We start from the raw sequence: 24,865 nt of genomic DNA on the forward strand, positions 1-24,865 counted from the left end.
GACTGTTTAAGTTGAGTTAGAAAAACATACACGCACGTTTAAGTTAGCTCGTTCCTCTAAATAACTTCCGATTTGTATTACACTTATTTTGCTTTCAGAGGTTAGACAAACACGGGTGCTCAAACGGCAGTTAGGGCACCTTTTGAAGTTTTATTTCCTCGCTGATAGTCTGGACGGATAAGGACGGAACTGTTTGTTTATTCAGACGGTAGCAATTTCCCCAGGGCAAAGCAGTGCTATTCACCTTCATGGCTTTCAATAAACATGAAGTGAATAGGTGCTCAGCTATGGGTCTTTAATAGCATAGACGGAGTGTGAGGGTCCTCTCTCTCAAGAACTGAACCCACGCCAGGTTGTTTCCTGTGGAATTGATACGCAAATATCATCAGAAGGCAAAGCTATTAATTATATTTCGACTGGGTCTTACAAGTTTACTGGAAAGTGTCATGCGCCTTGGAGTTTCGGCGCATCTCGCTGTGCGTGCGTGTCAGGGTGGAATACCTCACAATGTGCAGAACCCTCGGTGCATGTCACTGCGATGATTACGGACCAAAATATGCAATGTTCCGCATAGTTCTTTTTTTTTTTTTTAAAGATGGTTAAACCATAATTTCTAGCACATACGGGTTGAACATCTTCAAATACGTATAAAATCGGATTCTTACATTTGGCGATAAATCTTGCGTCAGGCCATAATGATAATTTTTAAAAAATGATAATCATTAGAAATTGGGATATTTTGCTATATGATTATTTCACTTAAGCTCATTTGGTTACTGGCAGCAAATGTGTATCCAGAGGTCTATGGGAAACACCTCTAGAGACAAGCCTTTACTTGAAGGATATCCCACAGATAGATACAGGGGTTTGCCGCATATCATTAAATCATTGATCATAATCCATTCAGCATTTTGTCTAGGGCATGCAGGTATTAAGATCTGCGTTATCGTTAACACAGATAAGAACCTCAGAGCTCAGAAGTGGAGTATCCTCGTGATAAGGAGTCACACCCGTACGCTTAGTGGAATTCATTCCACAGGTCTTCAAAGGGATGCCTGTATGACTGTGTGGACATGTGTTAACGGCCCACTTCCCCTCCCTGCTCCATCACGAAGGAATGGATCTGTCACTGATTGAGCCTAGTTTCTTTGACATATACCTCCTGTTCTATCACAATCCGTCCCGTTAAGAGAAAAAACATGGCACTTAAATCACTCACAGATGGATCCGTTCATGGGTCCGCCGCGGCAAACAACAGCGCGACACGAAATGCGCGCCTCTGAGAGCCGGAGGCACGAGGGGCAAGAAACATCAAGGGGTAATGGTTAAAACCTCAAAGACTGAGAAGCATTTTTCTTAAGTCTAGGTGCTCAGATTCTGTGTCTTCCTCTGGATTCTCCAACATGATGGACAGTATCGGTTCCACTTAATGATGTAGCAGCACACTGAGTTTTGTTAATAACTAATTGTTGTACTTTAAATCAGTCCATTCCGTCGCTTCATTCTGCTCTTATTCTCTCTTCGCTATGGTTCACCTTCATGTCGTTCGCACGCGCTTCCCTAACCACCACTATACCCCTACCCACTTTGTATTACTTTTCATTAGTGCAGGCTTCCAATCCACTTATTTGGAACCGTTTGATCTCGTTACATCAAAGAGATCAAGTGAGGGATCACTTTCACCAAAGGGACATGACTGGGGATCGTATCATCAGAAACAGGTGCAGGACCCCACCTAGGGAACAAAGGGTTAAAATATGATCTCGAAATGTTTAAGAACACACCGCTTTGGCATGCATTTGTTTACGTCTTTTTGCCCTTTTAAAGTGGCATCTCTCTTCCTCACAGACAAAATGGTGCCAGCGTAATATGAGGTTCCCTGAAACTGCAGGGGTACACTATTTAACTTTAATTTTGTGAATTGGACACGGTAAATGATACCGGCTCGACCGCTCATTGAAGGTTGTAGCTCAAGAGCAGGTAATCAGTGTTGGGCGCCATGCAAAAAGTGTGATTTTTATTTATTCTTCTAAATCAGTGAAGTATTTCACAGATTTGCAGGAAAATAACAAGCATGGCACTGAATACAGAATAAGGTGGTTAGTCATGACGAAGTTGTATCAGCCTAACCAAATAACCTGGCAGGACTAGTAATTATCTTTAGAGTGACATCACATTTGAATGGCCCACTTGAGCTTCCACCTTTTCTTGTACTGTCTGTGACAATTCTGTGAACTTGATTTTTGGATGGGTCATCGATAGTTTTGTAACAAAAACTGTCTTTTGTGGCGCTGTTCTGTGCCTCTTGGTGCTGAAATATATTTGTCGTGATTCTGAAGGAGGTAATACATAACAACATATATCGTTCAATTTCTGTGCTAAATTAATCCAAGGTAATAATAGCAAAAGAACTATAAACTACCTAACATTGTTTTCCACGAATTCGACTTTCATAATGGTAGGTGATTGAGATGATTTAGTTGTGTAACAGACAAATTGGTAATAAAGTTATTTCAAACAAACAGTGTGACGTCACATTGCAATGGCAGCCAGCAGCACTGCAGTTACTGTATTAACTCCAAATGGAAGAAGACAAACTGTAAAAGTCTTCCCGAATACACCGTTACTTCAGGTATTTATTGGCTTAGATCTCATCCCGTTATCTGCTGTCAGTAAATCATGCAACTTCTCAACACAAGAGATCTGCGTTTATGTTTTGTTTCGTCGGAGAGCCATGACTGATCATTTTCGCTTGGTTGATAAGCGTTGGATGAACCTAGTAATGTTTTAATCTAACATTCGACGATACTGTTTTTGATAATGGTGCCTTTAAACCCTACATACTTTATAGGTCCTTGAGGACGTTTGCAAGAAGCATGGATTTAATCCTGATGACCACGGACTGAAGTGAGTTTTGCTGAGTTTTAGCCTGTTAGCTGTATAGCTGGCTAATCAGATTCAGGGCTGAGTAAGCAGCGTGTTATGTAAAACTTTTTTATTTGTAACCTGTCGGTTTCGGATATGCGAATACATAATACATTGTTGAATAGCGAAATTAATAACGCAGAACATTATTATTATTTGTGGCCTCACAAACAATTAACACGAAGTTCTTTTTGGTATTCGAGTACATGTACTCTAACTTGGTCTTGTTAGCAGTGTTTATCCAAGGTATTTGAACAGTACGTTGAGCAATATACGGTCCCTTTTTTTTAAGACAACGGTATGAAATTCAAAGTATTGACATATTGTCATAATCATATGATTGCTTGCTTTCGTTTCATGTTTTTTCATCCCCTGCATAGTTTGTGTGTGTGTCTGGCTGTTTTTTTTTTTTTAGGTTCTTTGTTTTATCCAATGTCCATAGTGCCCATTTAAAGCTCCACATTCATTGCGAACCTCTTTTATCCCCAGGTTCCAGAGGAATGTGCTGGATTTAACTCTGCAGTGGAGGTTTGCAAGCCTACCCAACAATGCCAAGCTTGAAGTGGTTCCAAGTACCCGACAAAAGGCAGCAACAGAGGGCACAGTGGGTGATCATTACTCTGTTTGCATGATTTTGGACTTATAGGCACAATAGTTTGCAGTGTAACACATTTTTCTAGACAGCTGTCTTTACATGCCGTTCTGACACCACATTAAAATGATGTGAAGGACGAGGAATGTGTAGCACTCCTCTGTAAATTTTCTATTGGTCTGTGGACTCTAATGATAACAGGCACACCTCATCAGATGAATAATATGAATCTTTAGGAATCTGTTAAGTAAAGGTTATATATGCCTACTGACACTGAAAGCTCCAGAGGACATGCACAATATGCCTCCTGTGTCCTGGGTCATCAGTTAGGTTAACAATGTCTGAGCGGGTTACCTTTTTGTGTTATCGTAATTTTATTTCCTTTTGCAAGATTTTATGTAAAGCCTCGACGACTTAACCCTCTCAGCTGTAATATTCTTCTAAATACTAACTGATCTTCATTTGTGTGATCTCAATATAGTATACCTTAGTACAGCTAGTTCCAATAGCAATCGAATCAATATCAACTGCAGAGTAAATATCATAAAGTGATCAGCCACTCTTATAATTTGTGTTATTTTTTTTTATTAGATCCTTTAAGCTTAATTTAATTTATATGTACAGTGGAATTTCTATGAAGGTTAATGTGGACTCTGTGGAGAAATTTCTTTAATTTTCTGTCGTGACGCTTGGTGCTGGGGCTGATTTACGAGAGTAAGCGCTTAAACAGCGTGGTGCGCTGTGGTGGATTACTTCACCATCGTGGCGTCCAGGATCACAACGTGTGCTTCCAGTTTATTACTGCATCATGGGTCATAAAAATAGTCAGCACCTTGTTTGCTTCCCTGGCCCAAAACCATTAATCCCCCCCACCTCCCCCCACCCCCCGCCCTTGAACGTTTGCGGGTGCCCCCCCCCCCCCCCCACCTCTTTCTCTTCCTCTCCCTCCCCTTCTTTCCAGAAATGAGTTCCCTCTCCACAATTTCCAGTCTTCTCTTTTAACTGGTGTAATTAGGCGTTCCTTTCAGGCCATGTGGCTGGGGCTTTTTTGAGTGTTAACACGTCGATGGCATGCTTTTTAAGTCCTCCGCCGTCTTAGGACAGGGTTGCCTGGGCCCGCCTGCCACCCTCCAGCAGTTGGTAAACAGCCTGGACAGGCCTGGGCTGTGTCATGGAATATGCCATAGTAGAAACTTCATTGGAGGGCTTAGAGAAGAGAGGACTGGCCACATCTGCCCAACAGGTTCTGTGCTGTTTCCACCCCCCCCCCCCTTCCCCCTGACCAATCTCATATTGGCTGCAGATGATGGGTTGTTTGTGTAGGAAACTAATTATTTCAAGACAAGACAGAAGCCCTTTCACTTTGAAAAATTCTTTCTTTTTTTTTTTTTAAGAAGACTGATAGAGGTTAAGAGTGAATAAGGTTGACAGGTCAGAAACTGGTGCAGGTGCTTTTTGTTTCTATCAGTGTGGTTAGTGCAGACTTTCTAGTCAGGTCACTGTTCGGAGACTCGCACACAAACGTACTTACAGCCACAAAGCCCCTTCTTAATTTTCCTACAACAGATGTTGTGTGCAGGTGCAAATTCTCATAGTTTTGCGCGCAGGAACTTTTTAAACAATGGATACTACAGCAAAAGAGTTCTTCAAACACAACACACAAGTCATTTCAAGTCCAGTAAACACACACATAAGCAACTCGTTTACTCCCTCTTTCCTTTGAAGGCTACCGTAATTAATCAAGGTCCTCTGCTAAATTCTTCCCTTCTCACTTTATTTCTTCCCCGCGGTTTGTTTACGGAGACGGTAAATAACTTGAATTTTAAAAAATAACTTCCTCAAGTCGTGCTCGTCACTTTTAAGGTTTGATGGTGTTTAGTAAGTGTGTGTGATGAACGGGCGTGCCGAGGTTCTGGTGGTTAGTGGTGAACGGCGAGGAGGCGAGGAGGCCTGTTTGAAAGGGGCGTGGGGGGGGTTGGGGGGGGGCTCCGTGGTTTTTCGAAAATGCCTGGAAAAAGAGGTCAAGACCCTGCGGTAGTGCTTAGGGTTAATGACATCATCATTCGGCTCCGGCCTCTCCCGCCTTGTGTCATCCATGTGTGTCAGCTGGGCCACCCACCGCTAAACACATATCATAGACTGTTATAATATACTTGTCAGGTTTACGTTACATGTATAAAACATGTGTTTGGCGCAGATGTCAAAGGAAACGGAATCGGTGAGGGATGCAACTTTGCTTTTCCACGCCGCCCTCCGTAAGTGTAGTCACACTCTTTCGCTAATCCAAAGAATGTGTTTATAACACTGAAATTTAGGAGTGGAGGAAAGGAAAGAGAGATGGAAGAATGTCAGAGTAAATTTGTTGCTGGAAAGGAGGATGAAAGGAGGATGAAAGCACTCTCTCTCTCTCTCTCTCTCTCTGCAGTAAATGGGTAAAGGGGCCTAATTTGTGAGTGAAAGATCAAGGAAAGGCGATTAATGAACAGGGAGGCTGGGCCAGCAGTAAAGCATGGTGGGTAACCAGTAACCACCGTCCTGTTGGTGAAGCCAGAGCTTTAACGGCCTCATGTTTACGGGATGCTGAGAGGGAAAGAAAGAACTGCTAAATCCGCTTCCAAGTAGGGCTGTGGGTGTCCGTGCTTTTCTTACTAGCGCTGAATCATTCACTCAGTCTTAAACATGTGCACAGACTCTCTTATCTTTTGCCCAGGTCTTATTCTGTATGTGATGTCTGATGTGGGTCTTTGAAACCAGTCTTCTTTTGTTTTTGTTTTGTTTTTTTGTTTTTTTTTAATTTTATTTACTTTTTTTTTTAGTTCAGTTTCTTTCTTTCCAAAAGAAGTGATTCTATTCTATCCCTGTTGTTGAATGCTGTCTCTACAGTGCTAATTGCTGTGCTCATTGTTACACTGTGTTTAAGGTCTGGTTCTGGGTGTAAGGTTTTTTTTTTTTGTTTGTTTGTTTGTTTTTTACTTTTATCTTGACCAGGTCCGGGTCGCACTGCAGTTGGAGGATGGCTCTCGTCTCCAGGGGTCTTTCTCTAGTGGTCAGAGTTTGTGGGAGCTGCTCAATCACTTTCCCCAAACCAGGTGTGTGTGTGTGTGTGTGTGTGTGTGTGTCCATATCTGTTTCATTCTGCTTATATACATCCAGCCCCACTGCTCGAGTTTGTGTGTGTGTGTGTGTGCGCGTTTTTGTACTCACACAAGAATACGTGAAACATGAATGCTTATTTGTGTGTTTGTTTGATGATGGGCCCAAACTCCACATTCCTCTTTGATAATGCTGAATTCCCCCTGCTGTGGTTATGGATGTGGCTAGCGTGTGTGAGTTGTGAACACACCCCAAGCCTGTTTTATGAGGGCCATGGACTGCAGCCAACTCATCTCAACCCTTCCCTCTGCTTTCCTGCCCCTCCCCTTCTCAGCAGACCCCGCCTCAGCTACTCAGTTTGTTTGGCACCTGTTCTGATGTCTTGCTCCTATTGGCTGTCCTGGGGTGGTTGCCAAGCAATGTGCTCTGTATTGTGATAGCCTGCTTTCCATCATTGTGACATAATTTTACAACTTCATACTTTTTCACGGTATCCTCCGAGCATGGAAACTGCATTGGAAGTTTAAAAAAAAAAAAAGGCTCAGAGAAGTCTTTGATGTTTTATGTTGAGTGACGAATGATAATATATCAAAGTTGATTGATTTTTATGTTTGAACAAACACAAGTCTCACCCACACACATTAATAGTTATTCACTCACAGAAACACTCATTCAAACACACATTTATATAAACTTTCTTCACTTCTTACTCGTTGGTAATAAAACCAGGCTATCCTACTGTCAGTGTGTGTGCTTTTTTTTGTGTGCGCGCACGCGTGTTTGTGTGTGTTCGTGCTTGTGTGTGTGCGTGTGTGTGCGTGTGTGTGCGTGTGTTTGTGTGTGTGTGTGTGTGTGTGTGCGTGTGTTCTCTCTCAGTCACAGCTACATTCACTTCCTTTTCTTTTTACAGACTGGCTGACTCAGAAACATCAGGATCCACACCAGTTTGTGTGTATATGAGAGATGAGGTAAAGTGATTCTCCTTTGACTCTCTCTCTCTCTCCCTTTGTGTCTGTAGGAGACGTGTATTAATGTAGAATGCAGGTGTAATAGCCTGTGTATCTGTTGATTTGTTTTGTCTAGATAAATGGGGAGGAAGCTGTGAAGAAAACCACACTCAAGTCTTTGGGTCTGACTGGAGGAAGTGCCATCATCAGGTGTCTATAACCACCTTTTATTCATACGGTTAATGACTATTTAAGGATTTAATTTAATTTATAACATGGTAATAATTATTATCTTTAAATATTATGTAATAGAGCACATAATTGAATATATAATGATTTGATATTCGCTGTCCTATGTTAGATACAGTGTGGTGGCGAATAAGACCCATTTGTTTGTCTCCACCCAGATATGTTCTGAAAAAGAGTAAAACTGAGGAGAATGAGCCTATGGAGACGGCTGCCATGGCGACGCATGCCGTCACGATGGCATCCACATCGGTCCTGTCTCCTGCTTCCAAGCCTCCTCTGCAGACTGGAGGAAGGGCTAGTGCTGAAAGTGCAACGAGCTTAGATATGCAAACAGAGTCAGAAACCGCCATTGGTTCAGAGCAGGTTCTCAAGCCAGCCTCCCAAAGCCAAACACCCCCTCCCAAACAGGAAGAAGTTAAGGTGACCCCAGATCCTCAGCAAGCTGTAAGGCCCAAAAGCAGGATGGTAGGTAACCAGGGGCAACCGGAGCCAAAAGCAGAACCACAGGTGGATGAAGAGAAACCTGGTCCCTCCAGAGAGTGCCACGCCCATTCTCAGACGGCCGTACCGAGCAACTTTGTACCCTTCTCAGGGGGTGGCCAACGCCTGGGCGGCCCTAGCGCAGGTGGCAATAGGGATGTATCATCATTATTTTCATCATCTTCATCCCAGTCCAGTGGCTCACCCAAAGCCAAGAAAGCCAAACCCAGCCAAGACGTCAAGGTGAGAGAGAGGATGAGAGAGGAGGAATGACATAGGATGAGAAAATTGACCTTCTATCCACTAAAACTTGCTTTTTTGTCTTTATACCATCCTATTGTACCTTTTCATTTATTTATTTATTTATTTATTTAAAATTTTCTACTGCTCTAAAGCTCTTATGGACTCTTCCATTCTTTGTTCCTGACTACTCCTTTTTGTAGTTTCTTTGATTTGTTTTACATGTGCTCTCTCTCTCTCTCTCTCTCTCTCTCTCTCACTCGCTTTCCCTCTCACACATATTCTCTTTGTTCCACCCCAGTATGAAACAAAACATGTTTTTGAGATGAAAGCACCAGACTGTTACTACGTCTCTGTAATTATGGGATGTCCCCAATTTGCACACAGCAGATACTCATTCTCTCATGTCCAGAATAGAAAGACAGAGTTCCAGTCTGCATAATTGTTTGTGTCTTTGTGTGTGTGTGTGTGTGTGTGTGTGTATTAGTGTCTGTAAGTTGGCACTGTACTTTTTTTTTTCTGTTTTTGTGCTTTCAGAACTCAGCTCGTGCCAAACAGGGATCATGTGACACAGAAGAGAGAGAAGAACATCTGGAGGTAAAGAAAGAGTGAAACTGTCGGTTAGATTTAAGTCATAAAAACTATTTCACTTGAATGTCAATGCAATGGGACCAAACAAATTGCAAAAGTGTAAAATCTGCGAATGAGCGAGAATGAATTATACAAAGACTCCAGAGAGAACCTCCATAGTAGGACCAAAAATAGCTCCTCATTCCCCCTGTGGTCCAGGACAATGAGGCCAAACTCACACAGAATCTGACTGAGGTCAGAGTGTCAAGGAGCTTGTCAAGAAAACACAGTCTGCTCTGAAATAGACTGTGTGTGTGTGTGTGTGTGTGTGTGTGTGTGTGTATTAGGTGCATGTGGGAAACTGACTCAAACTTTGATGTTAATTAGGGTATGCAGGTTGTCTCACATTCCTATTTTTAATTACAAAAACTGAGCTGAACTTTGGCCGAACAAACCAAACTTTAAGCACCAACTGCATTCTAAGTCTGTCTGAACCCATTAGAGAGATATGTGTTACAACTCTCTCAGATCAATAAGGGTTTGTGATTGTTCTCTTCACATTTGTCATACTTAATAACTATGTTCTCTCTACCTATCATTGAATCTCTTTTCTCGTTTCTATTAATCTGCTTCCCTCTGCAGCCTGTGGACAGGGAAGCACTTGTTTACCATTTGGACTCTGGCGTCCGTCGCCATAGCAATGATGAGGAGCTGCCAGATGAGTTCTTCGAAGTTACAGTGGATGATGTGAGGAAGCGCTTTGCCCAGCTGAAGAGCGAGAGGTGCATACGTTTGGGGGTGGGGGGGTGCTTTGTGTCTTCATAGAGAATGGCAGAGAGTGAGAGAGGAGGTCAGGGGTGTAAGTTGTGGGAAGATATTGGTATATATCTCCGGTACTGGTATAACCAGCGGCGCTATAGCCTCAAACCAAAACATCCATTAAAACCTCAGACAGTGCTTTGTATGTAAATCCCCCCCCCCCTTCAAATGACTGCCATCTACATCTGCTGAAAATTCTACCTTTTCATTTCTGCGTTTCTCAGGCGTACCTGTGCTTTTACGGCTCGATAAACAAATGCACGTCACCTGTGAATGTAGCTTTAGTCCTTTCATTCACTGTGGATGTAGCTTTAGTCCTTTCATTCACTGTGGATGTAGCTTTAGTCCTTTCATTCACTGTGGATGTGGGTCCGACGCGCAGAGAAAAAGAAAAAGATGAAGAGAGAGTGAGGTTTTGAGACGGAGATTGATGCTAGATATCCAAAAAGAGAGACAGTGAATCAGCAGTGCACGGAGCAGAGGATGAAAGGATGAGGGGAAAGAGGGAGAGAGATAAAAATGAGATATTGCTGCTATTCTAGTTGAGTGTAGCACCAGCCCAGCAAGTTTGCACTTTGACCCCTGGCTGGTTCTATTTGTGGACATCACTCATATTCTGTCTCTAAATGATTTTCCCTCCTGGATCTCATTAGAAATCGCACCATAGCTCCAGAGGAGTGGTCAACAGCCATGCAAAAACGTCTCTCTCTTTCTCTCACTCATCTTCTTCTCTCCTTCACGCCCCCCCCCCCTTCTCTTTCTATCCTCTGTTCTTCCCTCTCCCTTACTCTGAGCCTTAATTACTTTTTTTTTTTCCCTTTTACAAGCACCTGTTGAAAATAGGCCTGTCTCTCAGACATGTGCCTGACTCCAGAACGAGCAGAGCAGACGAGTGTGCCGTGTATGTTTTGCCGTGGTATGCGTGCGTAATGGTTTCTGTGTCCTACCGCACCAGACGAACGGCTCTGACTGACAGGCTTGTCTCCGTCTCTGGTCTTTGAACTTGTTTGCTTTTGTGTGCATCATTCGGAGTACACAACATCTATGTGAGGGCTTTGGTGGGGTGTGTGTGTGTGTGTGTGTGTGTCGGTTTTGTTTGTGTGTTTATGTGCAAAACCTTGGCTGTGTATCATTTATCTGTGGCTGACACTGTGAGTGTGTGTGTGTGTGTGTGAGAGAGAGGGTGTTTTGGTGTTCTTTCCTGCTCCTTTTTGTGACAGCGTGATGGCACGTGCGTGTTTGCGTGTGAGGGTGTGTGCGTGTTTGCGTGTGAGGGTGTGTGCGTGTTTTAGAGATTGTTGTGTTGCATCTCTCTTAAACATTTACGGAGACGGTATAATCAGGCTGTCAGCGGCGCATGCTGGTGCTTCCCGCCCCCTCTGTAATGATAGCGTATTAAACGCAGGCACAGGGGGAGCAGTCCCCATCTCCCTGTTCAAACTGTCACTCTTACTCTAGCCATCTGCTTAATTAGGACCCTACACAACGCCAAGTGTATGCGTTTATGTGTGTACGTTCTCCGGTTATTTTTTCAGACGTGTCCACGTCTTTTTCAGACGGATATTTTTGGAGCTTTGCGCTCGGCTTTCAGATAATTGTCTGTATTTGTTTGCTGTTGTTTTGTTCACTTTTGTTAATCTTGGCTCGTTTTCTTTCTTGTCTCACGCAAAAAAATTCAGTCATTACAATCGTTTCCTTCACATGAGTAAACATGGCCTATTTTTGTTGTTTTGAGTGACATGTCTGATTTCATATGAATTGCTCAAGTTCTTGTTCGCCTGGATCATAGTGCTAGTGCTCCAGTCAAGTTATGTAGAGTAAAAGGCTTTACTTTTTTCTTTAGAAAAAAGTCTGGAACTTTCCAGGGGCAGTGGGTTTTACTTTTGGTGTTTGTTGTTCAGGTTCTGGTAGAGAAGGGGTTTTCTGTAGACCCAGGTTTTAACATTGTTAGCTTTAGTGCATCTCTTGCATGCGCTGTTTCACAGATCTGCTGGCATTAATCAGATGATTTGTGTTCATGTTTGTCTTGGACAAAAGCCAGACACCCTGAGGTGTCCCACCCACTTCCCTTAATTGGTGGGGGCTCACTGTCGCCCCATTGGTGAATCAGACAGCCCGATGGCACAGCTTCTACTGTATAATTGTCTCCAATTATGAACCATAGAATTATAGAACCACAGAGTTCGGTCTGTCTCTCCCTCTCTCTCTTTCTCTCTCTCTCTTTCTCTCTCTCTCTCTCTCTCTCATCTCTCACGCTCACAAATGTTAACACTTTTTTGGCAGTAAATCTGGAACATTTTAGTTTTTCAGAGGAATTCAAAAGTCGGTTCTTTCAAGAGTATCTCTATTTTGTACGGAAACAACATTCTCCAACTCTCTTTAAAGTCGGGCCAGTAAATTTCACTTTCTCTGCCTTTCTGTTTTTCAGGAGGATGCTAGAGGAGACTCCTCTGATGACTAAGGCTCTTAGAGAGTCACAGATGAAAGAGAAGATGGACAGGTATCCTAAGGTGAGATTATATATCTGCCCATTAGTTATCTCTCCATACCTGCAGATCAGTAACAGATGAGTCATTTACTATAGGAGGGTCCCCCATAAGGCAACAGGAGTACTCTACACTTTCACTGTACATTATAAGACAAATCTGCTGTGATCTACTGTTTCTTTTGAGGTGTTGCTGTTATGCTGTTGTAATGTTGTTGTAACGCTGTACCATTGTTTTCAGGTGGTACTCAGAGTCCAGTTCCCAGACAGACATGTTTTACAAGGGTTTTTCAGACCACTGGAGACAGGTTTGTCTGTCTTTCTTTCTTTCTTTCTTTCCTTCTGGCAGTCTGTCTATCTTTCTGTCAGTCTTTACTCTCTCTATCTTTCTTTCTTTCATATGGAATAATATATGTGTCAGATAGGAGATGAAACATTTTGGACAGTTCTACCTCATTTTTAAAAGAGTGTGTTTGGAGGAGAAGGATGGGGTGCAGGAGGCTTCTCTTGCCATTCCATTAAGCTTTGATGTCTATGTCTTTCATAACTGTCATGGCCTGATTTCATTTAAAATGTTCCCCTCTCTTTATTTACCAGATTTACACACAGAAATAAATTCTCTCAGCACACACATACATAAATGTACTGGAATATAAGCTACGTGCGCACACGCGCGCGCACACACACACACACACACACACACACACACACACAGAGTCCAGCATGTTCTGAAATCACAAATACACACACAAATTTATACGTACACAGACCTCCTTGAGTGTGTACACTCTTTCACAAAAGAAGCATATACTGATCAACACACGCACATATATAGGACGGTGACTGTAGAAGCATAGAAATACACAAATGTAGAAATGCAAACCCAGAAAGAGACATACTCGACAGCCTTACTGCATATCTTCTAAACTGACCCTCAAGATGATGATCATTTTATTCTTTCCCCCACATCCCAACACACACGCACACGCACGCACACACACACACACACACACACTCACACCCCGACACGTACGCATGTACTGGGAACTAAACCACACTCCTTACACTGACTGTCCACAGCTATGACTGCCATGCTAATCTCACTGTGGTTTACCAGCCGGAACTATCAGCATGATGCGAGACATTTTTCAATCAAAGAGAAATACAAATACCGATATGATAATAACTCCAGATGCCAAACAACAAACAATAACAACATGTTCTGTTTTTGGCAGTTTTAGCCGGCGTAAGGATTTCATAACATCTGTGAATGATTGGGAGCATTAGAGGCAAGGAATTGAAATGGTTTGGGAGTATTTAGGGGTGACATTATTGAAATTTTCCATGAATGTTTGAGAGTGTTAGATTTTTTTTGTTCAAATGTGTTTGGGATATATTTAAGGGTTTTAAGCCCTGAAATGAAGTCTTCTTGTAACTGAATTGTCAATAGTATTTTTTTGTTGATACATTATTTGAGTAGACTAACGTTGGCCAATGATTTTCATTGTTTGAATTTTGATAGTTTTGAGTTTTGATAGTACAGTGTACAGATGACCTAACAAAAAGAGCTTTGAATTCTAGCACGGGGACCAATAAAAGATTGTTGTGAGAGATTCTAGTAAATGATATCCTTCCATCTCCTGTAGGCACAAATTACAAAAGTTAAAAAAAAATTACACACACACTCAAAAAGCACTGTGAGGTATAAGTCTGTTTTCTTTTATCTCTTTATTTCAAAGTTCAAAAAAAATCATTTGTTTGAAAATGTAATGGTAACCTCGCTACAACTATTAATGGGTTGGTAAATCAATGTAGTTCTGAGGGCATTTTAGATTGTTCTGGAAAATGAGTGTTTTGGTGAGAGACAAACAAATAATCAAAAAAGCCAACACATACACACACACACACAAATCAATAAACTATCTAAACTTCTGATGAATATCAAGGTAATCGTTAAGAGTGTGTATATCAGACAGGGTTGATTTGATTTTCTCCTTTAAAGGAGATATTTACGGAATGAAATCATGACTTGTCAGTAATGTAAGACACCTGTCAATGTTCAGTGGTTTTTTTTTCAGCTGTACTTACATAATCTGAAAATGAAGTTCCTGTTTTTCAGTCGGCGTTTTGAAGGAGTTTGTGCGGAAACACCTAGAAGATCCTCAGCTCCGCTTCTATTTGTGTGAGTTTATGTGTATTGTACTCTCACTCAGCTCCACACATATGAGACATTTTCTGTCATAGACACATATTAAGAACTCGGCCTAATTTTCTCTTTCTCTAATTGCCAGTCATTGCCCCCCCTAAGACAATACTTGATGATTCCACTGCTACTCTTTTCCAGGTAAGAACCACAGGTCCTCTCTCTCAGTTTCAGTCTGCCTTTCCTAACGGTTTATATTTCCCAACTAATTAACTGTCTTGTTTTGTGTGCCTGTTTGTGTTCCTTTTATCGTAAATGAAATTCAAAGCTTTTATGATTTAATTGGAAACAGACATAACTTTGAGGGGGATGAATTTTTCTTTCTTTCTTTCTTTCTTTCTTTCTTTCTTTCTTTCTTTCTTTCTATCAACTTTTGTCATTTAGATTATTGGTTTCAATTGAAATATATGAGCCTACCAAAGAACCCACTGACAAAATAACTGCCATAAACAACACACTGAGATCAGCATCTTCATCCGGGAACATTACAAATTTCTTTGCCTCTCCTGTCTCTGCCTTACAAATCAAAAGACAGAAAACTCAAATTAGGACATAAAATGGTACAAACTGTTCCACTGCGTTTTTAAACGAGTCTGTGTGGTAATGGCAGTGAGACAGAGATAAGAGAATGTGTGTGTGTGTGTGTGTGTGTGTGTGTGTGTCTGTCTGTCTGTCTGTCTGTCTGTCCGTATGTGTGTATCTGTGTGTGTGTCTGTGTGTCTGTGTGCGCGTGTGCGTGTGCGTGAGAGAGTATTTCTCTGCTCATCTGTCTGTCAGCATGTCTTACTCACACATACACTTTATATAATCAGCCCTGAATAGACACACACACACACACACACACACACACACAGAACACATTGCACCTCGTGGACAACATCAGTTCTGGTCTCCTTATGTCCCATGGAGGGGGGAAGAACCAGAGCGTGTGTGTGTGTTGTAGTGCGTGCTTTACACATCTGTGTATATCTGTCAGACGAAGCTTGGAGGCATGTGTTGGTGTGTGGCAGGATTGTCTATGTGGGTGTGTATGTGAGATTTTGTGGGCAAACTGAGTGTGAGTGTTTGTGTGTATACACTGGGTATGTGTGTGTGTGTGTGTGTGTAGTGTAGAGCAGCAGCCCTTTGTGGGTGGGCTCATGGCAGTCCAGTTATTGTCAAGATAACTGTTTGATTACAGCAGATTGTTGATTCTGTGGAATTCCTTTGGACCCCCTCTGACCTCTTTAAACACCACAATCCCACTTCCCCTTCTGCAAATATATGAACCCTAGCGTGCTTTCTCCCTATCACTAGGTCTGTGTAGCTGTTTCTATCTCTGTCCTTCACCCTCTTTCTTTCTCTCTCTCTTTCTCGCTCTCTTCCCCCCCCCCTTCTCTGTCTCTCTGTCTATCACTCTCTCTGTCTTTGTCACCCCCCTCCCTTTCTCTCTCCGTCCCTGTCTCTCGCTCTCTCTCTCTCTCTCTGCATCGGTCAATTGTGTAATTGGTTCCTCTTTTTCTGTCTCTCTCTCCCCCTCTCTGTCTGTTTGTAGCGGTGACTTTCTAGAGGTCAGGGTTAGGGTCAGGTTCAGGGTTAGGATTTAGCAGTGTGTCAAGTCCAGGCTTAGAGTAGGCTTATGGTTTGGGTTAAGAAGATGGTCAAAGAACGAGGATACCCCCTGCACAGAGAAAGAGAGAGAGAGAGAGAGGGAGAAAATGAACGAATGAAAGAGGACGGGCTGATTTGAAGGGCCTCTCCTCCACTCACTTTTCAAAGGAAAAGGCCGGAACATTCTCTCCTTTTGCTCTGACCTCAGCTGGCTTTGATTTTGCCAGGTGGAAATTGGCATATGGGGTCCTTTGATCTCACCCCCACCCTCTTCTCTGTTTTTTTCTTTCTCTCTCTCTCTCTCTCTCTCTCTCTCTCTCTCTTTGTAAAGAGGAGAGGATTAGCCTCCTAGTATCTCTTCGTGGCAATGTTGGATGGTTTGGATGAACCGAGACACACCAGTGCCTATTGGAGACAATCAACAGATTCAACTCTCTCACGGACACAAATACACACGCACGCACATATTACATACACATACACACACACATACACACACAGACGTAAACAAACTCTCTCTGACCCAGGCACCACATTGGCATATAAGTGGACTAACAAGTACAGGGGACTTAGAGGTTCAATCTGGCAATGGTCTTGCTTTCTTTCTGGATCTTACTCCCCCCCTCCCCCTCTCCCCCCCTCCTCCCTATCTCTCCCCCACTCCCCCCCCCCCCCTCTCTCTCCCTCTTTCCCTCTCTCTCTCTCTCTCGCTCTCTCCCTATGTGACCTGCTGACCGATGGGCTGTGTTTGATGTTGTTATGGGCAAAAGGAGATGAAACAAAATTTGAAGGCTGATTGTTGAAAGGGCAGATTCTTATGATTACACCGCTAGAAATAAACTTTCCATTCTTGCCACCAAGGGCATGACTAAAGTGTATGTCAGCATGTGTGAGCTTGTGCATGTACACATATGTGTATTTGCGTGTCTCTGCGTGCTTATGTTGACAGTTTGTATGTTTTTTGTGTACGTGTTTATGAGACGACCTGCTGGACGAGGCTTTGTGCATGTTTGTGTTTCTCTGAAACTGATGAGTACGGGTGTGAGGGAAATTGAATGTGCCTTTGGTCTCTGGGACTAATCATGGTGTGTTTCCATTGAGCGTATGCATACGTGAGAGGGAGAAAGACAGAATGAGTGAGTGAGTGAGTGAGTGAGTGAGTGAGCGAGTGAGTGAGCGAGTTAGTGAGCGAGTGAGTGAGTAAGTGAGAGTGTGTGTGTGTGTGTGTGTGTGTATGGTGTATGTGAGAGAGAGAGAAACAGATCCCCAGTATTTCTTTGCCATCTCTGAGGTGTCTTCCAGTAGAAACACTGTTCTAAGGTTGTGTGTTTTTTTCAGAATACAGCTGAGAAAAGTTACTCTCCAGAAGGATTTTGAGTGTCAGACATCTGTCAGAACAACCACTCACACACAGACAGGAGAGAGAGAGAGAGAGACCAATGGACAGAGAATTAAAAAGAGGGAAAGAAATGAAAGAACAAGGGAATGTTTTGTGGTTTGTCCAGTTGTCATGCTATGCTTTTTTTTTGGTTCCCATCGTTTTTGATGATTTTCGGTGTGTGTGTGTGTGTGTGTTTCTTGTGGTGGATGTTAAAAAGGTTTGTCCAGAAGTGAATGTTTGTAGCGGTTAAAATGAAGGCAGTGGTTGTCTGAGTGTGAGTGTGAGTTATTGCAGAAAACAACACCCTCCAGCCTACATAAGGTGTATATGTGAGTGTTTTTTTGCACGTCATAGACGTCCGTGTTTATTTGTGTGTATATTTAGCCTGTGCTTTTATGCGTGTGTGTGTGTGTGTGTGTGTGTGTGTGTGTGTGTATTTGTGCAGACCCATCACTGTTTGAATGAGTTTTCAGCTGTGGACTGTCCCTTCTCTCTGTGTTTGAGACAAAACTTCATTTGCTTTCCTGTGTGGAGCTCTCCCTGTCATGTTACCAATATTTCTGCCCACATATATGTATGTAGGCCTGGCACACAGTCATGTTCTGGTGGAGTTTTTTTGTACTTGTCCCTACTTTCTTTTTCTTTCTTTCTTTCTTTCTTTCTTTCTTTCTTTCTTTCTTTCTTTCTTTCTTTCTCGCTCTCTGTCCTTCTCTCTCTCTCTCTCTCTCTCTCTCTCTCTTCTCTCTGTCTCCATCTCTGTCTCCCTCTATTAGGACTTTAAAGCATTAAAGGCACACAAACAGAATCTTTAATCACTTTGTGTCATGTCACGGAAGGAATGTTTCCCATCCCAGCTAGCCTTTGATACCATGCCCCCACTTACCCCTCCCTCCACCGACCCCGCACCCCCTCCCAAACCCCTACGGGAGCGACTCTTCAAACAGGGGACGTTTTGCGGGGACAGAATGCCTTGTAGCCCATTTAAACGCATTGTTTCTTCCTCAAAGACTTCTAATAATAGCAATTAGCACGGTCTTCCCACTATAGCAACACAGCACTCTGAGCAGGGACCAAGACAGATCCAGCTTGGTGATCTCCATTGATCTCCTTGTGTGAGAATGAATGTGTGTGTGCATGCGTGTGTGAGTTGGGGAGCTGTTGCATACTTGCATTTGTGTGTGTATGTGTGTGTGTGTGTGTGTGTGTGTGTGTGCGTGCGTGCGTGCGTGCGCGTGTGTTCTACTCACCGAGAGAGAGCCTGAGTTGTCGGTCCTCCAAATGAACTTGGCTAATGATATGAAACACACATTCTCCGTGTGAGGCAAACAAACGTGCAATTGTAAATCTATGTGTAACGCTCTGCTATGATCATTCTGTCTCCTCTCACAGGCCAAACTCTTCCCTGCTGCTCTCGTGTACTTTGGCTCCGACGTGACGACAGGTTCGTTAACAGTCACCTCCAGTTCATGTCCTCCTTTTCATCCCCTGTCCAAACCAATACCGTCAAAACCAATCTCGTTTACTGGAAGCCTGTTTTCGCAGGAGGTCCAGTACAATTCCAACCGCCCCGAGTCCACAGGGACAGTTATTCGTACAGTTATTTATCCCATTTTAGAAATAGATATCTGTACCAAACACACGCTTTGCGAGTTTCAAAGGATTTATTGTAGTTTTATTCCACTGGTTTATGCTTCAGCTTTTATACCAGTATGCAAAAAAAAAAAGAGAGAGAGAAGAAACTGTCGTGTATGTTTATACAGTCAGCGTTTGCATGAAAGCCGTTACATTCAGCCTATCAAGGTGCTCTCTTTCAAAAAAAAAAAAAAAAGTTGGCACGCTATATCTGCACACAGTAATGGAATATAGGACCACATCAACGCAGCTTTGATAATGACAAGAAATTGCTGGGTTTTCCAATAACAGTACTGCAATGGTGTCTTTAGAAACCTGTTAATGTGTTTGTGTATCATTAACCTGTTTCTCACAGCCGCTCCGACTGCGTTCTGTCGTGTTTAACTACGACTGTTTTGCTTTACGGAGAAGAGCCTTGTCTAAAACGCTCTAACGATGCACTTGCTACGTCATGCCACAGTGCTTTTCGGGATAACCCGTTCTTTTTCAAGTGGTGGCGGCTGCCATACTGATAATTAAGGATGGGGCATTCCAGAGTGAGAAGCATAGCATGTGTCTTTTTGCATAATGATAGCGTCTGTGTGTGTGTGTGTGTGTGTGCGCGCGCGTGTGTGTGTGTGTGTGCTGGTGTTTTCCACAGAGTGCTACTTGCGGAGGGAACTGTTGGACAGCAGTGTGTCTGCCCTTCAAGCCGATGAACTCATTGCCGGGTAGGTGTCCGCTGTCCTCAGTCAACACGATCCTCACCCCAGATACCCATAGCTGGACCCCAGATGCAGGACACTCACCCCAGGGGCCAGATTTGTCTCGGTCCTTTGACATATTGTAGAAGGTTTTCATGTTTTCCTAAGTAACATCATATGACACGTATGTTTTAGTCCGGTGTTGTGTAAACGGTATTTTCAAAGTATTTTTATGCTAAAAGCAATCCCCAGAGCCTAGTCCACTATTGTCTGTGACCCCCCACCCCCACCCCCACCCCCACCTCACACTACATTGTCCGCCCACTCTCATTAGTGGTGACTGTGGCAGAATAAAGTTGTGCTATCTCCATGGTAACATGGCAGCATTCCCCCCCCTCCCGGTGGCAGGGCAGCTATGTTCCGGAGTGGATAGTCATTCGTGCTGGAATCCCTTTGAGGTTCCGGCAGAATGGAAGCGTTCCGCCAAAGCCACAGGTGTCCCCACACACCCTCATTTCCTAAACCGAGCCCCCCCACTCACACTCCCGCCCCCCCCACCCCTGCCCCCTTCTCCACCTCCCCTTGACCACTCCAAAGATAGCGCACGTTTCCTAGTAAAACCCCAACTACCGACCCCGTCCTCTCTTCCCCACCTGTCGCTTCTCTCCCCTTCATCATCGCCCGCCACCCACTGTGTCACCCCCCCCCCCCATCCCCTCCCACCCCTCCTGTCGCCCCCTAGAGTATACACTTCAAAGGGGAAGAGGTGCTCAAACGCAGCCTGGTGTGACATGTCACTGAGATGACTTAATGGGCGAGATGGCGTAAATAGGACGATGAGAACGCCAGAACGGTTCGGGTCGGTCACGTCATGTCACAAGACCTACTGAAAACAATAATTAAAGCTGATATCCCTAAATCTCAACTGGGAATTAGAAAATAGGTCTAGATTAACTGCTCCGTCTTCACCCAGTATTAATCCGCTGTGGACAAACTCTCAACATTGAGTATTTGGGGACGTATGAAAGTTATGGGGCCATTATAATAAGTATAGTGGGAGTTTTTTTTTCTTAATCCCTGAAATCCACATTTGGATATTACACTTGTGTCTTTCACTGAAGCTACAGATGTTTCTGCAATAGCAGCAGGTGGTTAATGTCCCATGTAGGGGAAGTGCTTGTAGCTGGAAAGATTAAGATGTTTTCACTGAAGTCACTCTTCACAGGAAGCTTCTAATAACAGCAGCCACTCAACAGGTCGTGACCTATAACCTTTTTGTCGTAGTTCTCTCACATGAAAGGGGTCATAAGGACTGAATACTTCCTCTACTCCAAAATCACTCTCAATGGTCCTGGGATGAGCAGAAGGATAAGAGCAATGCGGTCCAATTACTCTTTTCTCTTTTTCTCCTTCTTCCCTTGTCTGTCTTCCGTCTTCCTCTCTCTCTCTCTCTCTCTCTCTCTCTCTCTTTCCTTTCATCCACTTAATCTCCTCCATCTATCAACCTCCGCCTTTCCTTTTCTCCTTCTACTCTGCTTTTCTTTTACCCTCTCTTACCGTGTTACAATCTCTCTCTCTCTCTCTCTCTCTCTCTCTCTCCCCGCCACTCTCACAGCTGCATGCCCAGGTCTCCTGCTCCCAGCTCCACACAGCTGTCTGAGGAGACTGCTCCACTGTATGAAGAGTCCAGCGCAGCAGCTGGTCAACAGAGGTCAGCAGAGGATGAATTTGACACACATGATCAGGCTGCTCCAAAACCGGTTCGGACCGACCCTGGCAAGGTGCCCAAATGGCTAAAACTACCAGGTGGGTTCTAGCCGTCACTATGGCAACCAACACCAACAGAAGAGGCCTGCAGGAGCAGTCCACGTTGTACTGAACTTTGACCTACTTCCTCTAGTCAGACTCTAATTTGAGTCATTGCGAAGCATTAAGAAGAGATATAAATAAAATAACTATTAATATTAAGAAATATCTTGAAAAAATAGTCATAGATTAGCATTTAAAGACAGTTATTACCACTGTAATTATTTGGAGGGTCATAGTCTCTGTAAATCAGTGCTTCTCCCTTCTGGATCCATTGATATATCTTCAGAAATTAGGAGCTTTTGTTTATGAATGTGCTAGTGCTTCCCTAATGCAAATACGAACTGCCATAGTAAGTGAGTATTTTTATTGTTGTTATATTATGAAGTTTTATCACTGTTTTCATTTTTTTAAAGCTGTCTTATCAATCTGGCTAGCTACATCACACAAACTGAGGCAAAATGTGGGAGACAAAAACATCAAAGTGACTTTTTGATGAAACTCTGACTTAGGTTGTACCTGGGCCAAACGCTCGTTTGCAGGGTCAGCCACCGTCCTTGCAGTGAAATAAACGAGTGCCCGTCATACTATCGCTCGTTCAGTTTACTAAAACCCTGTGAAAGGGGACGCGGAGACAAATATGCCTACAAACACAGACCCCGGCCCAGTCAGATTCAGCCGAAAGACGGGGGGGGAAAAAACCAATGACGTGAGGCCCGGTTCTAGTCGGAGATATTTCATTAGATGTGTTTTTGGCGGCGTGTCGTGTGGACAAACACAACGGATGCCAAGGTGTTGATCATCTAGTCAGATGGAGACGGTGATGCCTAATGGGTTTAGAATGATCGTCTAGTGAACGATCCCGTGTTTTAATGTCGGAAACTAAACAGGAAGAAAGCAAAACAAGAGTAAACAATCATAACAACGCCCGCAGAAATGACTGAGATTTTATGTCCTCGTGAGTCAGAAATAAAAGAAAGAGACAGGATGCGAAAGGTTGAGTAACGGCTGTTTTGCGTCAGAGGAGCCTTGTAATAAGCGGAAAGCCCTCGTAAGGCAGTCGCACACCCATCCATCACTATCCTATACCATCAGTCCGCAACAGCTCTCTCATTAAGGTCCTATAAACCAGCATCAGGATGCAGGGAGCGAAACAATGACGCGATGACTGAAGAAGTTAGAATGTCTTTTGGAATGATGGGCCATTCCAAGCTCTCTAAGGGGTCATCTCTGACAGAAAGCCTCTGAAAAAGAGCCGTTCTCTCGGCCACATGAAGGGACTCGGGGGGAGGGGGGGTGGGGGCTTGGTTCTGGGGCTCCAGGGTCTCTTCTCTGTCTGATGTGTGTTCTGCGGCAGCCGCGGCGATGGTACTGCTGCTGATTTGTTGTGTTGTTTTTTGTTTTTTTTTGTGCCTTTGTTGTGTTTTGGTGGTTTATTCTCACGCGCGAGCACAGTACTGCAAGATCCGGTTGTTCTGGAAAAACTGGTAACACAAGAAGACAAAATGAAGAAAGGATGGAGAGGAATTGGGGGGGGGGGGGTGTCTGTGATCTCTGTGCTCCATGTGTGAATTCCTTTTGGAAGTATCTAGCATAGCTCAGCTTTTTCAAGGAAAAAAACGTCCGGCCATTCCGATCAGTCGTCAAGTGCTTGTTGACCATTTTCTGTCCTCACCCAAAATAGATGAATAAGTCTCTGTTGTCTTGTGAAAACTGTATACTTTTCTTTCCAGTTTTCTTTCTAGTATGTTGTTGTTGAGTTTTTGAAATATGCAGAATTGCAGGAACTCTGACTATTCTTCTGAAGAGAAGAAAATGCCTCCAGTTATTCCAACCCACATCACTCAGTGACACACTTTGTGATTTTGTTGTGCGCATGTTGAGGGCAGAGTAATGCAAAAGAAATGCGTAGATGTGTGAAAATACTCCTTTTTATTTTTTATACGCAAAACCAAGTTACTTGACTCTTTCTACGTAACACTTTGCTTGTTTTTGTTTCAAATGCTATTCATCCTCTTGGAAGTTTAGCCAAAATATAGGGTTGATTTTTATTTTTCCTGGTTTTTTTCCCTCTAGGTAAAAAATAAAGCCAAGCCCGGTGTGAATTTAGGAAGAAGGCCAATTAAGAGGGTTTCCATAGTAACACAGCCCTCTGGTCTCTGACATTTCTCTACTCTGACACTGATGTGCCACTCCCCCCATAGCCAATGGACAGTTTTTCAGTGATTTATGAAGTCATTAATAAAGTCATTAATAAAAATTTCCATGCTCCGTGATTCATTGTGTCGTATTTGTTCTACATTGAAGATATTTGAGGTCTCAGATTTGATTTCTACATTAAACCTGGGTTAGTTTCAACATCGTTAGCATAATTGGTAAATTATAAGCACCGTTACATATCTGCCACTTTTCCATGGTCAGCGTGACCCTCGGTCCGTTTCTCTTCGTGTGATTCAGTTTACCTTAAAAGAGATATTTTTGGGCTAAACACTTTTGGAACATCTTGCTTGACGTGCCTGTTTATTCTTTTGACGGCCTTGTTGCTGTTTCGCGAGTGTCTACAGAGAAAGGGTAGATTGCTTTTGACAGGCCCTGATATGGGCCTTTTTATAGTGTCAGACAGGATAATATCACTTTTGTCAGATGCAGGTTTGGTTTGCTCTCTGGAGCTGGTACCGGCCTGAACTCTCCCTCCTCTCCACTGAGTAAGCACTTTACCTCGCCTGTCGCTCTCTGACCCAGATAAAGAGAGAGCATCACTCAGCACTGTCATGTGACCCACAGAATGCTGTCACAGAAGTCAAGCTGTCTTTTTATTAATTATTATTCACTCATATTTGTTCTTATCTGAAGTCAAAAGTTACCATCTGATGTGAGGTTCTGTATGGGGAATGCAACACTCTTCTCTATTTTTTTTTTCATGGCAAAGGAGAAGGTTTGAGATTAAAACTAAAAAAAAAAAAACTGTTCAGGGAAAATAGGAAAGTAGCCAGATGTGAGCCATCTTTCAGTAAAGTTCCGTTTTGGCTGCTTGCAAATTAACGTTTTTCAGGTGGGTTCAGGGTAACCGGTGCTTTGATGTCCTTAGTCCCACGCGCTCAAATGAACTGAGACACACACGCTTACCCTCCCCAACCTCTACCCCCACTTAAAAAAAAAAAAAAACCTCT

General features: G+C 43.2%; 1 protein-coding gene across 1 annotated transcript; it reads left to right on the forward strand.

Moving 5' to 3' along the window:
• Positions 1 to 2,542: 2,542 nt before the first annotated feature.
• On the forward strand, positions 2,543 to 23,887 carry aspscr1 (ASPSCR1 tether for SLC2A4, UBX domain containing). Its single transcript, XM_030771685.1, has 17 exons — positions 2,543 to 2,632; positions 2,852 to 2,907; positions 3,415 to 3,529; positions 6,506 to 6,606; positions 7,521 to 7,578; positions 7,694 to 7,767; positions 7,965 to 8,529; positions 9,064 to 9,123; positions 9,739 to 9,878; positions 12,344 to 12,425; positions 12,642 to 12,708; positions 14,520 to 14,582; positions 14,692 to 14,744; positions 18,964 to 19,015; positions 19,847 to 19,916; positions 21,505 to 21,695; positions 23,772 to 23,887. The coding sequence occupies exons 1-17, from the start codon at positions 2,543 to 2,545 to the stop codon at positions 23,780 to 23,782; spliced, it is 1,848 nt and encodes a 615-aa protein (XP_030627545.1). The 3' UTR covers positions 23,783 to 23,887.
• Positions 23,888 to 24,865: the final 978 nt, after the last annotated feature.

Source organism: Chanos chanos, chromosome 4, assembly GCF_902362185.1.
Source record: "Chanos chanos chromosome 4, fChaCha1.1, whole genome shotgun sequence".
Classification (NCBI taxonomy): Eukaryota; Metazoa; Chordata; class Actinopteri; order Gonorynchiformes; family Chanidae; genus Chanos; species Chanos chanos.